The following is a 12,439-nucleotide window of genomic DNA, read 5'->3' on the forward strand; positions in this document are numbered from 1 at the left end:
AGAAGACTTGAATTTGATTCCCAGAAGCCACATGGCACATGACCTCTAATGACTCCAGCTCCAGGGGACCTTACATCCTCAGTGGGACCCTGTCTCAAAAACTGCAGCCCTGGTTTTGTTTCTTTATTTCTGTGTGTTGTTTGTGTGTTTTGAGATGAGACAGGGTCTCACCATGTAGCTGTGGCTGTCCTGGAGCTCACTATGTCACCAGGCTGACCTCAAACTCACAGAGACCCACCGTCTCTGCCTCCTGAATGCTGGGATTAAACATGTGTGCTATTTCGTTTGTCCCAGCTTTCTATAGCTTTGTTAAAGACCATAACCAAAAGCAAATTGGGTGGAGAGGGTTTATTTGGCTTCCATGTCCTGATCACAGCCATCACTGAAGGAAACCAGGGCAGAAACTGGAGGCAGGAACTGAAGCAGAAACCACAGGAGGAGGATGCTCACTGCCCTGTGCCCCATGGCTTCCCAGTCTGTTTTCTTATACACCCCAGGCCAGGGATGGCTCCACCCACAGTGGGCTGGGCCTTCCCATGTCAATCATTGACCAAGAAAGGCCTCCACACACTTTAGAGGCCGGTATGCTAGAGGTATTTTTTCAGCTGAAGTTCCTGTTTCCCAGGTGCCTCTAGCTTGTGTCAAGTTGAAAAAATGTAAAATAAAATAGAAAACCCAACTAACCAGCACCAAAATTGGAATCTTTAACATAGCCCTCACTGTCCTGAACAAACTCACTCACAGAGATCTGCCTGCCTCTGCCTCCCAAATGCTGGGATTAATGCCTGGCCTGAAGGTTTTTTACAAATATTTTCTCTATTTTATTGTTGCTTTTGGAACTTTTAGGGTGTGATGGTTTGCATATGTTTGGCCCAGAGAGTGGCACTAGTAGAAGGTGTGGCCTTGTTGGAGGAAGTGTGTCACTCTGGGGATGGGTTTGGAGACACTCCTCCTAGCTGCCTGAGGATGCTCAGTCTGTCCCTGGCTTCCTTTGGATGAAGATGTAGAACTCTCAGCTCCTCCTGCACCATGCCTGCCTGGATGCTGCCGTGCTCCTGCCTTGATACTGACTGGACTAAACCTCTGAACCTGTAAGCCAGCCTCAATTAAATGTTTTTATTTATAAGACTTGCCTTGTCTGTTCACAGCAATAAAACCCTGACTAAGACATAGGGTAAGATGAGTTGATGCAGCGGCTTCAGCCTTCCTAATGCTGTGGCCCTTTTAAATACAGTTCATGTTGTGCTGACCCCAACCATAACAGTATATTTGTTGCTACTGTTGTGAATAGCAATGTAAATATTTTTGGAGATAGAGGTATGCCAAGGGGGTAGGATCACAACGCACAGACTGGGAACCACTGGCTTAGGTAAAAGTGATCACCACCAACCCAGAGGACCTGAGTTCAATTCCTGTGACCTGACAGGTGTCATCTGATATACACATGCGCTGTGGCACACACATGCCCTCCCACCGTAATAAATAATAGTAAAAAATTTAAAAGCATCGTTAGAAAGCCAGGCGTGATAGTGCATCCTGTCACTCATGTGGCTGAGCCACAGCCACCATGAGTTCAGAGCCAGCCTAGGATACATATTGAGATTCTGCTTCAAAACAAAAGGAAAAGAAAAAGAGGGGGTGGGAGAGAGAGCTCAGAGTTAAGAGCACCAACTGCTCTTCCAGAGGACCCCAGGTGAAGTCCAACATCACAGTTGCCTGTAGCCCCGCCTCCAGGGGAATGTTACATCCTCTTCCGGCCTCCAACGTACCAGACATACACATAATGCATAGCCATACAAACAGACAAACATCCATACACATAAAATAAAAACAAATTCCTAACTTGGTAGTGGTAGCACAGGCCTTTAATCCCAGCACTCAGGAGACAGAGGTAGTTGGATCTCTGTGAGTTCAAGATCAGGCTCCGGCTAGGGCTGTTAAACAGAGAAACCGTGTCTCAAACAAACGACAACAAAAAAATCTAAAACAACAACCACAAAAGTACAACAAGCCTAGCATGTTGCCTTTAACCCACTATTTTTATAATAATCTTCCTTTTGCATTAGTTTAAAATATTGTGTATTATTATTTCGTGTCTGTCAGAGGCAACGTGGTGAGGTCAGTTTGGTGTTGTTACTTGGCATGGGTCACAGGAGTCAGACTCTGGCCTCTATATCCTGAACCAGCTCATCAGTACCCCTCTCAAACTATTTAAAAACATTTTTTGTGATTTTTACTTGTTTCTATTTTATGTGTTTCCATGTTCTGCCCGCATAGATGTCTGTGCACCCAATGCACAAAGTACCCCTGGGGGACAGAAGAGGGTGTCAGGTCTCTAAACAGCAAGGGGCTCTAACCTGCTAGGTTAATCTCTGAACTGCCTCATGCTGCGTTTTTGTGGGACTTAGCTGGCCTTAAGAAGAAGCCACTGCCTTGGTCCAAGCAAGATGGCTCAGCGAATAAAAGTGCTATCAAGTCTGACTGAGCTTAAAGATTTTTATTTTATGTGAGTACACGGTAGCTGTCTTCAGACACACCAGAAGAGGGCGTCAGATCCCGTTACAGATGGTTGTGAGCCACCGTGTGGTTGCTGGGAATTGAACTCAGGCTCTCAGGATGTGTACACAGTGCTTGTGACCTTTGAGTCATCCCTCCAGCCCAAGCCTGAGTTTGATTCCCAGAACCGAAAAGATCAAAGGAGAAAACCAAATCCTACAAGTTGTCACTTGATGTTCACACATGCATTGTGGCATGTACACACACACACACACACACACACACACACTCACACACTCACACACACTAAACATAAAAAACAAAGGAGTCACTATCTTGGTTGGGGTGCATTCTGTGATAGAATGCTGTCTTCACTTGCTAGGCCCAGGGTTTCATCCTCCATAATAGAAGGAGGAGAAGGAAGAAGGGAAAGAGGGACAGGGGAGGAGGGGAAAGATAAGGGAGGGAGAAGAAAAGAATGAAGTCCCCTAGCCAGGAGGTGGCAGCACAAGCCTTTAACGCTAGTACTTGAGAGACAGAGGCAGGTGGATCTTTGTGAGTTCAAGGCCAGGCTGGTCTATGGGACAGCCAAGGCAACAAAGAAGGGAGAAAAAAGAGAACAAAATCCCCACAGCCTAGCCACAATAACAGTAACAACTACTTTCCATTTCTCAGATGGGAAAACCGGGGCTTAGAGAGAAAAGCTGCTTGCCAAGGTCACCAGGCAGGAAGAAGTAGCCTGGAAGGTCTGCCATCCCCTGGATTACTGGGTATTTTTGTTCTTAATTTTCAGTTTGCAGGGCTGGAGTAGCCAGTCAGGGCCCCCATGTCAAACATGCTAGAGCAAAGACAGACCATGGGAAGGGGTAACCAAGGTGAGAGATAGGCTGGGGGGGTCTTAGGGTCTCCCTTCTGAGAGTCTCGGGGGCTGGCTCCCAAGGGGATTTGTCAGAGTCTGAGCATGCTCCTGGGGAGGCGTCATCTAGTGGTGTCTATCATCATCACAGAATGAGGGCAGCTTTTGGAGTTTATTTTGTTTATTGACACGGTCTCAGTGGACCAGGCTGGCCTTGAACTCCCTGGATTTCTGGTGTTCTCTTCACCTCTGCAGTGTCACACTCACAGGTCTGCGCCGCCGTTCAGAGCTAGGGTCCCATGCTGGGTACTCCTTTGGCTCTGCTGCCTAAGGCCTACTTTATTCTTTGATAAAGATCTTACTGGCCTGGAATTGTAGATAGTCCAGGCTCGCCCTGAACTGCTGACTGACGTTCCTGCCCCAGCTTCCCAAGGGCTGAGATGACGGGGCCATTCCGGAATGCCTGGCTGTTTACTTTCTTTATTCTGTCAGAGTTGATATAAACATTGACAAGATCCCATCTCACAGGTGAGACAGCTGGGGAACAGAAAGGCTGAGAGCTGACCTGACTGGGGTCACAGTAGACAAGGGTCAGCAAACAGGATGAGACAAGTGTGATCCAGCGAGGCCAGGAAGCTGCCCATGGTCATGCAGAGATCCTAGTAAAATAGGGGGGTCAGAATAGAGGGAGGAAAATTAGAGATGTCCCCCAAAGTCTCAAGACATATTTCAAGCATGTCCTCCCTTAGGAAAGCTGGCGGCAGTGGTGTTTCAACCCTGGCAGCCCCCAACCCCTGCCTGAGGCTCTGGCTTCAGGAAGTCCTAGCAGTGCCTACTCAGCCTGTACCATGAGCTCACTGTCTAGGCAGCTGAAGCTCCTGACCCCAAACCCCAGTACTCTCGACCCACAGGCCAAGTGGGACCGCTCTACAGGCTCAGATGAGGGTGGGGACACAGATCTGCAGCTTGAGGGACATATCTACCCTGAGGGTTTCCCTGTTCTGCCAGCTGTGGCCAGCTGACGCAGGCTTGCCAGGCTTGCTTGTGGTGGCGCCTCAGCTCTGCAGTCCTGCTGGCCAGTTCTGCTTTGTGAAACCTTTTGGAAACACAGGCTCATAGATACTGTTGCCAGGAGAAGTGGCATTCCAGACAGGAAAAAAGTTGTGTCTGAAGTCACACTCGATGGTTCTCTGGCCCTGAGTCTCCATTTTAAATGGATGGGGTCATGGTGGCCCAGAGAGGTGAGCCAATGGTCTCACACATGCAGCCAGGAGGTGGCCGGGCCTGTCTGTCATCACAGCATGGGCTAATAAGGTAGGAGTATGTCAAACTTGAAGCTAGCCTGAGCTACACACTACTGTCTAGAACACAAGAACAAAATTTCTTCATGTGGAATTTGAGGTTTGGGAGCTACTGTCATTGTGGAGAAAGTAAATGAGAAAAAAGGTTACCAAGGAGTTATAAGGGACAGGTTTGTCATTATTCCAGACCCCTGGCCACTGGGCTTTTGAAGAAGCCCACCAAGCTAGCATCAGAGCCACAGGGCAGCTATTCCTAGGGCTTCTTGGCTTGCCTCTAGGCTGGCTGAATCCCCAGGGCTTCCCAGTGGCTCAGAGCCAGGTTCCATGGGTCTCCTGCTTTTCCCTGTTCCATAAAGATGGGTGAAAAGAGGGCATTCTGGGGGCTGGGGAGATGGCTCAGAGGTCAAGAGCACTGGCTACTCTTTCAGAGAGATTCAGTCCCTGGCACCACATGGTGGCTTATAAATACCTATAACTCTGTTCCAGGGGATCCAAATCCTTCTTCTGGCACTAGGGTCACACGTGACGAACAGACACACATAAATAGGATTTTTAAAAAGTGCACACTCAAGAATGCTCCTGTGCTCCTGTGCGCTATGTGGCAAGGGCAGTGGCTCAGAGGGACAAGGTGTAGAAATGTGGAGGTGGAAGTCTGATGAGCTGGGGCTCCCTAGGCAGCACTGGGCTCTCCAGCTAGAGCTCACAGCACAGGGCTGGTCAGCAAGTGCAAAGGCGGCCACAGGGCAAGGTGGGTGGTGGGTGGGATGGTGGGTGGAGAGGGCAGAGCAGCTCCCTAGACTTTCTCCGCAGGAGATGCCCTCCCTTGTGTTTTTTCTTGCACACACAGCAGCTCACAGGCCACCCTCTGTACAGGTCTAGGAGGGAGGGACCTGAACAAAACACATTCTTGGCCTTAGCACTGAAACATACAAGAGGGGAGACAGGCAGTGCTGAGGGCTAGCTCTGGGCACAGCTTGCTTGGGGAAGGCCTAGGGTTCATCCCAGTAGCAAACCAAACAGGGTCTGGTGGTGGGGCCAGCACTTTAAACGTTTACATTTCAGCACCAAGGAGGAAGAGGCAGGAGGATCTCTGTGAGTTAGAGACCAGCTTGGTGTCTACACGGTGAATTCCAAGCCAGCCAGGGGTACCTAGTGAGATCCTGTCCTGCCTCAAATAAAATAGAGAAACCCCACAAAAGTGACCACTTGCTAGCGGCAGGCAAGCTCTCTACCACTGATACTCCGGCTCTTGGGTTTTGGACAGTTGTAACTCTTCAGCCCAGGCTGTCCTGGCAAGCCCCACACTGCAAGCCGTCCTTATGCCTCAGCCTTCCGACTGCAGAGTTTGCAGGTGCCCATTACCATTTATAGCTACATTTAGGGATCGGGGAGTTAAAAATGTGTATGTCCAAAGAGCATTATCTCATTTGACGGTGTGGATGATCCTGAATCACCCTTTCTACAATGGTCTTAGTTGAACTTAATGAGGTATATGTTTAGTCATGGGCACACTGCAGGCACCTGGCCTCCCAGTCTTCTGAGGTGAGAATGAGGTGGTCTGCAGTCTTCTCGAGGACTCTAGAGGAGCTGCTGACGTCAGACATAGGAGCAAGACTATCATAAAATGGATTTTCACCACTGTCAGCACATTGTAGTAGAACATTCACCTCTACTTAGATCCAGAACTAAGTCATCAGTCAGGCCAGGAGGAAAGCCCGTTCACCGTCCACCACGCTCCATTCCAGGGTCCAAGGCAGCTACTCACCTGCTCTGTCCTTTCATACAACTGACCTGCTGCACCTGGTTTGTTACAAGAGCAACCTCACAGAATCCTCTGCTTCTGCCTCCTGAGTGCTGGGAAGAAAGGAACGCACCACCAGGCCATTGTTAGCATCATATTTCCAGGGCTATGTTGTAGCCTGGATCTGTGCTTTGTTTTTCTTTTGGTTTGGGACCAGGTCTTCCCACGTAGCCCTGACTAGTTCTGATTTCCTAGAAAACTGCCTGGCTCTGGCTTCTGAGTGCTAGGATTAAAGACATATCATCACCACACAATGCACACTTCAAATATTTTAAGTGAGTGTTTTCACACGGAAGGACATCATCATTTGTGTGTCGTCCCCATGGAGTACAAGGCTTTTGGAAGATCATGCAGTGGTGGTTACGCCTTTAATCTCTGCACCTATATGGCAGAGGCAGGTGGGTTTCTGAGTTCAAGGCCAGTCTGGTCTACAGAGTGAGTTCCAGGACAGCTAGGGCTACATAGAGATCCCTGTTTCAAAAACAAGCAAGCAAACTACACCAAAGTTACAGGCATCTTGAGCTGCTGTGGGTGCTGAAACCTGCTCCTCTGCTACAGCATTTAACCATAGGGGCAGCCATCTTCCCAAGCCTGCATTTCACCTTTATTTATACTTATGTGAATGTTGCAAACATGTAAGAGTGGAGGTCATAGGACAACTTGCTTTGGGTTCTCTTCTACCATGTGAGCTTTGGGGACTTAACTCAGGTTAAACCTAGTGGCAAATTCTTACTCATTCAACTATTTTTCCAGCCCCTCGTTCCATTTATATGGCTGAATAATATGCTACTATGACTGGGACAGATTCTTGCCTAGCCCAGTTAACGCAAGGACTGGTCCAAGCAGCCATGTGAATGTTTCACAGAGTTCTTGGGGGAACCAACATAATGTGACAGAGGCATTTATTGGATTTGCTTACATGACAGGGACTGAGTGGTGTCATAGTGCCAGCAAGTCACCAGGAGGCTGCTGAAGGCCACAAGGCTCCCTGGAGTGCTGCTGCTGTGTGGAAAGATTTGAATTGGAGCTGGATGAGGCCCTGGGTAGGCATTCCCATAGTGAGACAGGCTGTTCCTTCCACCGGGGCTTCCGTGGTGCAGCTGGTCCGGTGGTCATTACCCAGCCGCTGCTCCTGCACCGCCCCTCCGCAAGCTGCCAGGATACAAGGAGCTGTGGTCCACTAGTCTAGTCAAGACAACTGAGCTCTCATTGTTTTCAGACAGGGTCCCTGTAACACTATGTGACCTAGAATCTCCTTGTTCACCAGGCTGGTCTGGAACTCAGAGCTCTGACTGCCTCTACCTCCTGAGAGCAGGGATTAAAGGCACGCACCACGCCCAGCCATCCTAGTCTTACTACCATAAACACCCGAGAGAGCTCAGAAGTTAACAGCTTCCAGTTCTCTTTGCACCAACGTAGGGTAGCTCACAGCTATCTGTGATTCCAACCCTAGATGATGGGGTGCCTCTTGCCTCCAAGGGCACCCATACTTATGTGCACACATATACACAGAAAAAACCCACACAGGCCCTTAGGCATTTTAATCTCAGAATTTGGGAGGCAGAAGCAGGTACATGAGTTTGAGGCCAGTCTGGTCTACACAGGGAGACCTTGTCTGAGAACTAAGCTAAACCTAAGACAGACCACTGATGATGAGCTCATGGTTCTGGGAGCTGTATCCACACTGGGGCAGACCCATTCTTCTAGATCTGTGGTGAGGGTACCAGAAGGCTGCATGCCCGGACACTACTCTATCATAAGCCACAGGCTGAGGCAGTAACAACCCTGTCAAGGCCTAGCAACTGTGTCCCACTAGGACTAAGCCTGGCAGACCCTTCCTGTGCTTTCCAAATGTACTGGGTGTGTTTCAGAGTACTTAGCACCAAGTGGATCAGATCCCCAGCAGACAGCTAAGGTGAGTCGGAAGGCGGCCAGGGAGCACTAGACAGTCTCAACATTAAATTCTGACCAACACTGGGGCAGTCACTAATGACCCAAGTCTCTGTTTCCTTAGTGGGTGAACTCTTTAGCCGGGCACAAAGGGATGGGCCAGCAGCATACTCAATGTTTGCCCCAGGGCCATACCACGGAAAATGCCACCTGGTCAAGCACCCTGTATATGACACGATCAACATGTGGTCCAGCAGGTCTGGGTGACTACAGTAGTGTGAGTCCCTCAAGGACAGGAAAGCACAAGAACAGCCACAGCCTCTGTGAGCACAGCTTTATTGGGTATCACTGGAGCGCCCCCAAGTGGCTCTGGATTATGGTGTGACAGGAGGAGGTGGTGCCTCACTGAGATACAGGGCCCTTCTTCATGTACAGACAATGTGGCTGACATCAGATGATTGGGGTGGGGGCCCTGCACCTGGGGAGAGGTTATTCCCACCTAGTCCCCGAACACTCCCCCACAGAACCATTGGAGAGACAACAGGGCCGAGTGTATCACACTCCATCACACCAGCAAAGGAAGCTGAGCACTCTTAGCACTTGGGAGCTAGCCTGAGGCTTTACCATCGCCTGCCCATTGTTCCAGATGCCACCAGGACTGGAGCAGGATCCACTTCCCTCAAGTCCAGCCAGCCTGTGGGGCCACCTGCAAAGTCCCAGTGCCTTCAGGATGGTGTCTTGCCAGAGGTGGTGGCCCCTGTCTTCTTTGATGCTCCCTTCAGCAGTGCAAGCTTCTTTGGCAGGCTGGAGCTGGCCTTCATCACCACGTCATGCTCAATCTTCTTCCGGATCCCTACTTCCAGGCTCTGTCGGGCGGAACACAGTAAGCCTTTACTCTTCCTAGCCCGGACACACACACACCTCCCTTTTGTTCTTCGTGAATAGCTTCACACTCAAGATCTTCCCGCCTTGACTCACCCCGGCCTTGAATCACCCCTGCAGGTCTGTATGTTACCATGCTCAGTTCAAAGGCAGACCAAATCCTTCTGTGTCTCTGCTCACACCCATTTTACAGATGGGGAAACAGAGGGCCCTGTATTAAGCAGGCACCTGCCCAGGGTCCCAAAGCCAGGGGTAATGGTGATAGCCCTTTCTGTCTTATGTCGCACCTACTGTTCTAGGGCTCCAAGTGAGGCCACGAGCCAGTTTAAGTCACTGACTGGCAGCTGCCCCACCCACTCCTGTTCTGAGCTCCTACGACCATGACGGCTTCATAGGGTGAGCACAGGAGTTCTGAGGAAGACCATACTGTGTCAGTCATGCGAGCGTGAGGAAAAGGCCCATAATATAAAGGGTTCCGGGGACACTGTGTGCTATGCGAGCACACACTGTGTGCTATGCGAGCACACTGTGTAGTGCCTGAGAGCAGACTGGGCCTAGCAGAGAGACAGCAATGAGGATGGGCTTTTGCTGAGCAGGGAGCTGTGATGGAAGGTTCTGGATCGAAAGGGAACCAGTTTCGGGCACAGGCAGGTGCCTAAGCTGCTGTAGCAGGGAGAGGGTAGAATTGACCAGCTGACCTTGAAGGTGGATGGGAGGTGATGGGTAGAAGTGGGCGGTTCTGGATGTGTGCTAAAGGAACCAGACTACATATGAACCAAGTTCAAGGATAACCTCTGAACCCGAGGACCAAAGGTAAGGTGGTGGGCTGTGGGCGGAGCTCACTTAGGACCTGAGAGGAGGTAGCCCATGCAGCAGAGCGAGCTGCTGGGTAACCCGCTTGGGAAATCTCTGGGGGAGACAGAATGAGCTTAAGATTTAAGCCAGATTGGAGCTTCTAATCTAATTTTCTTATTAATGCTGTCTTTGTGTGCAGTGTTTTCCCTGCATACATGTCTGAGTACCACATGCACACAGTGCCTGCAGAGAGCAGAAGAGGGCACTGGAAATCTCCTGGGACTGGAGTTAGGGGTGGTGGTGAGCTGCCCTGTGGGTGTTAGAGATGGAATCAAGGTTTCGAGGGAGAGTGGCCAGCGCTCTAATCCACTCTCCAGCCTGCCTCTCTAACATCTTAATTAGATCAATCCTTCCCACCGGATTACCAGTTAACTCTGAGAATAAAAGCTAGATGAGGGTGTGTGCACTCCATATCTCCAGCACTCAGGTGACAAGGGATAGCCTGGGCTACAGAGTGAACTCCTGACAAGCCAGGGCTGTATAGCAAGACACTATCTTAGGAAAAAAGGGGGGTAAGGTAACAAATCTGGGCTGGAGGAATAGCACATAGTTCTCTCTTAGAGGACCTGAGTTCTGTACCTAGCATCCAGGTCTGGCTCATGGCTCATAATATCTGCAACTCCAGGAGATCAGAGTCCCTCTTCTGGACTCTGTGGGCATATGCACTCAGGTGTACACATCATACATACACATAGTTAAAACACAATATTATTTTGGTGGCTAGAACACTCAGCTATTAAAAGCACTTTACATATATACATTTATGTATGTATGTATGTGTGTATCTATGTATTTTCGAGACAGCGTTTGTGTAGCCTGCTGTCCTGGATCTTGCTCTGTAGACCAGGCAGGCTTGAACTCAAGAGATCCGCCTGCTTCTGTTTCCTGAGTGCTGGGATTAAAGGTTCGGGCTATCACACCCGCCTTTAGCACTTCTGACTTTTTAAGAGCAGGGTTCAGTTCCCAGCACGCATATGATGGCTCAAAAACCGTTAATAACTCTAGTTCTAGGGTTTTGGACATCCTCTTCTAACCTCTTCGGGTACAAGGCGCGCGCACACACATACACACACAGAGGCGAAACACTCATACACATTAAAAACTACCAACACAAAAAAACCTCGAAGCTATCTGCAGACAGTCCCTAAGGAGCATCTGAAGCCCTCAGAAGCTAAGGGTGGGGCCAGGATTCATCGAATAAAGGAGGACACAGACTTGCAACCGGGAATCCTCTAGCTGCCCGCCATCCCGGATCCCTTGCATCTCTTCGAACTCACCTTCTTCAACTTTTGCTGCTGCACAACGCGCGCCTTCTTGGGAGCGATGACTCGCCCTGGGGGAGAGACACCAGCCGGTAAGCCTGGGCCGCCCTCCCCGAGTCCGCCGTCCCCTCTCCCTCCTCCTGCCGTTTCTTACCGCCTTTCCGCGGTCCGCGGCTCCGCTCCGCCGCAGCAGCCCCCTTGCTTTTGGGTTTCTGCGCCTGGAACTTGCGTTGTCCCTGCGCCATGTTCCACCGCAAGCCGGAAAAGGCGGGGCAATGAGAGCCGGAAGTCGCGGGACGTCTCATTGGCTCGCGGGACGCAAAGACTCAAGGTCTCACCGAACACAGGGCGGCTGATAAAGAAACAGCTGTCAAAAAAGTTGGAAGAAAAATTAGGCTACGATTTTCAGGGGTGAAATCACACTCGGGTGTTATAAAACATGTAGTTTTTATACGTAAAAGTTCAAATAAAGTTTGGAGCGTGGCAAACAAGCTCATTTTTGGAGGAAAATTAAAGGGGTGTCAAAAAACCTTCAGTAATCATAGGTGACAAGGCTCATGGTGGGTAAAGATGCTTGCTGCCATGCCTGACAATGATCTCGGGTAGTGGCACAGACGTTTAATACCGGCAGTTGGGAGGGAGAGAACTGACTTCTGTAGATCATTCCATGCACAGAATAAAGATGTCACGACGCATTAATTTTGCAGTTGTGTTGGGGACAGATAGCTGTCTCACACTTGCAGCACAAGAGCTACCACAGCTACGTTCTTTTTAACTTTAAAAGATTTAAAATATGCACGTGGTGCCTGGGAACATGGCCCAAGGAGTAAAGTGCTTACTGTTTATGCACAAGAACCTACCTACGTTGCATCCCCACCATTGCTGGTGCATACATCTATCCCAGTGCTGTGCAGGCTGAAGCCGGGAGGACCCCTGCAGTCTAGCCTAACTGTTGAGTTCCAGCTTCAGAAACTCCCTCAGGAAATAAAGCAAAGCAGGTTGTAGGGGCTCACACCTTTGTTCAGGAGGCAGAGGTGGGTGGATCTCGGTAAATTCCAGGCCAGCCTGGTCTATATAGATCAAGTTCAAGGACAGC

At 49.9% G+C, this 12,439-nt stretch overlaps 1 protein-coding gene across 1 annotated transcript; it reads right to left on the reverse strand.

Annotated features, from left to right (window-relative positions):
• Nucleotides 1-8,646: 8,646 nt before the first annotated feature.
• Nucleotides 8,647-11,604, reverse strand: LOC308436383 (leydig cell tumor 10 kDa protein). Its single transcript, XM_080937275.1, has 3 exons — nucleotides 11,498-11,604; nucleotides 11,359-11,414; nucleotides 8,647-9,210 (listed from the first exon to the last, which is right to left on the reverse strand). Exons 1-3 carry the CDS (start codon nucleotides 11,586-11,588, stop codon nucleotides 9,070-9,072), a joined length of 288 nt encoding a protein of 95 aa, XP_080793401.1. The 5' UTR covers nucleotides 11,589-11,604; the 3' UTR covers nucleotides 8,647-9,069.
• Nucleotides 11,605-12,439: the final 835 nt, after the last annotated feature.

The sequence above is a fragment of the Micromys minutus genome (assembly GCF_963924665.1).
Source record: "Micromys minutus genome assembly, chromosome: 24".
Classification (NCBI taxonomy): domain Eukaryota; kingdom Metazoa; phylum Chordata; class Mammalia; order Rodentia; family Muridae; genus Micromys; species Micromys minutus.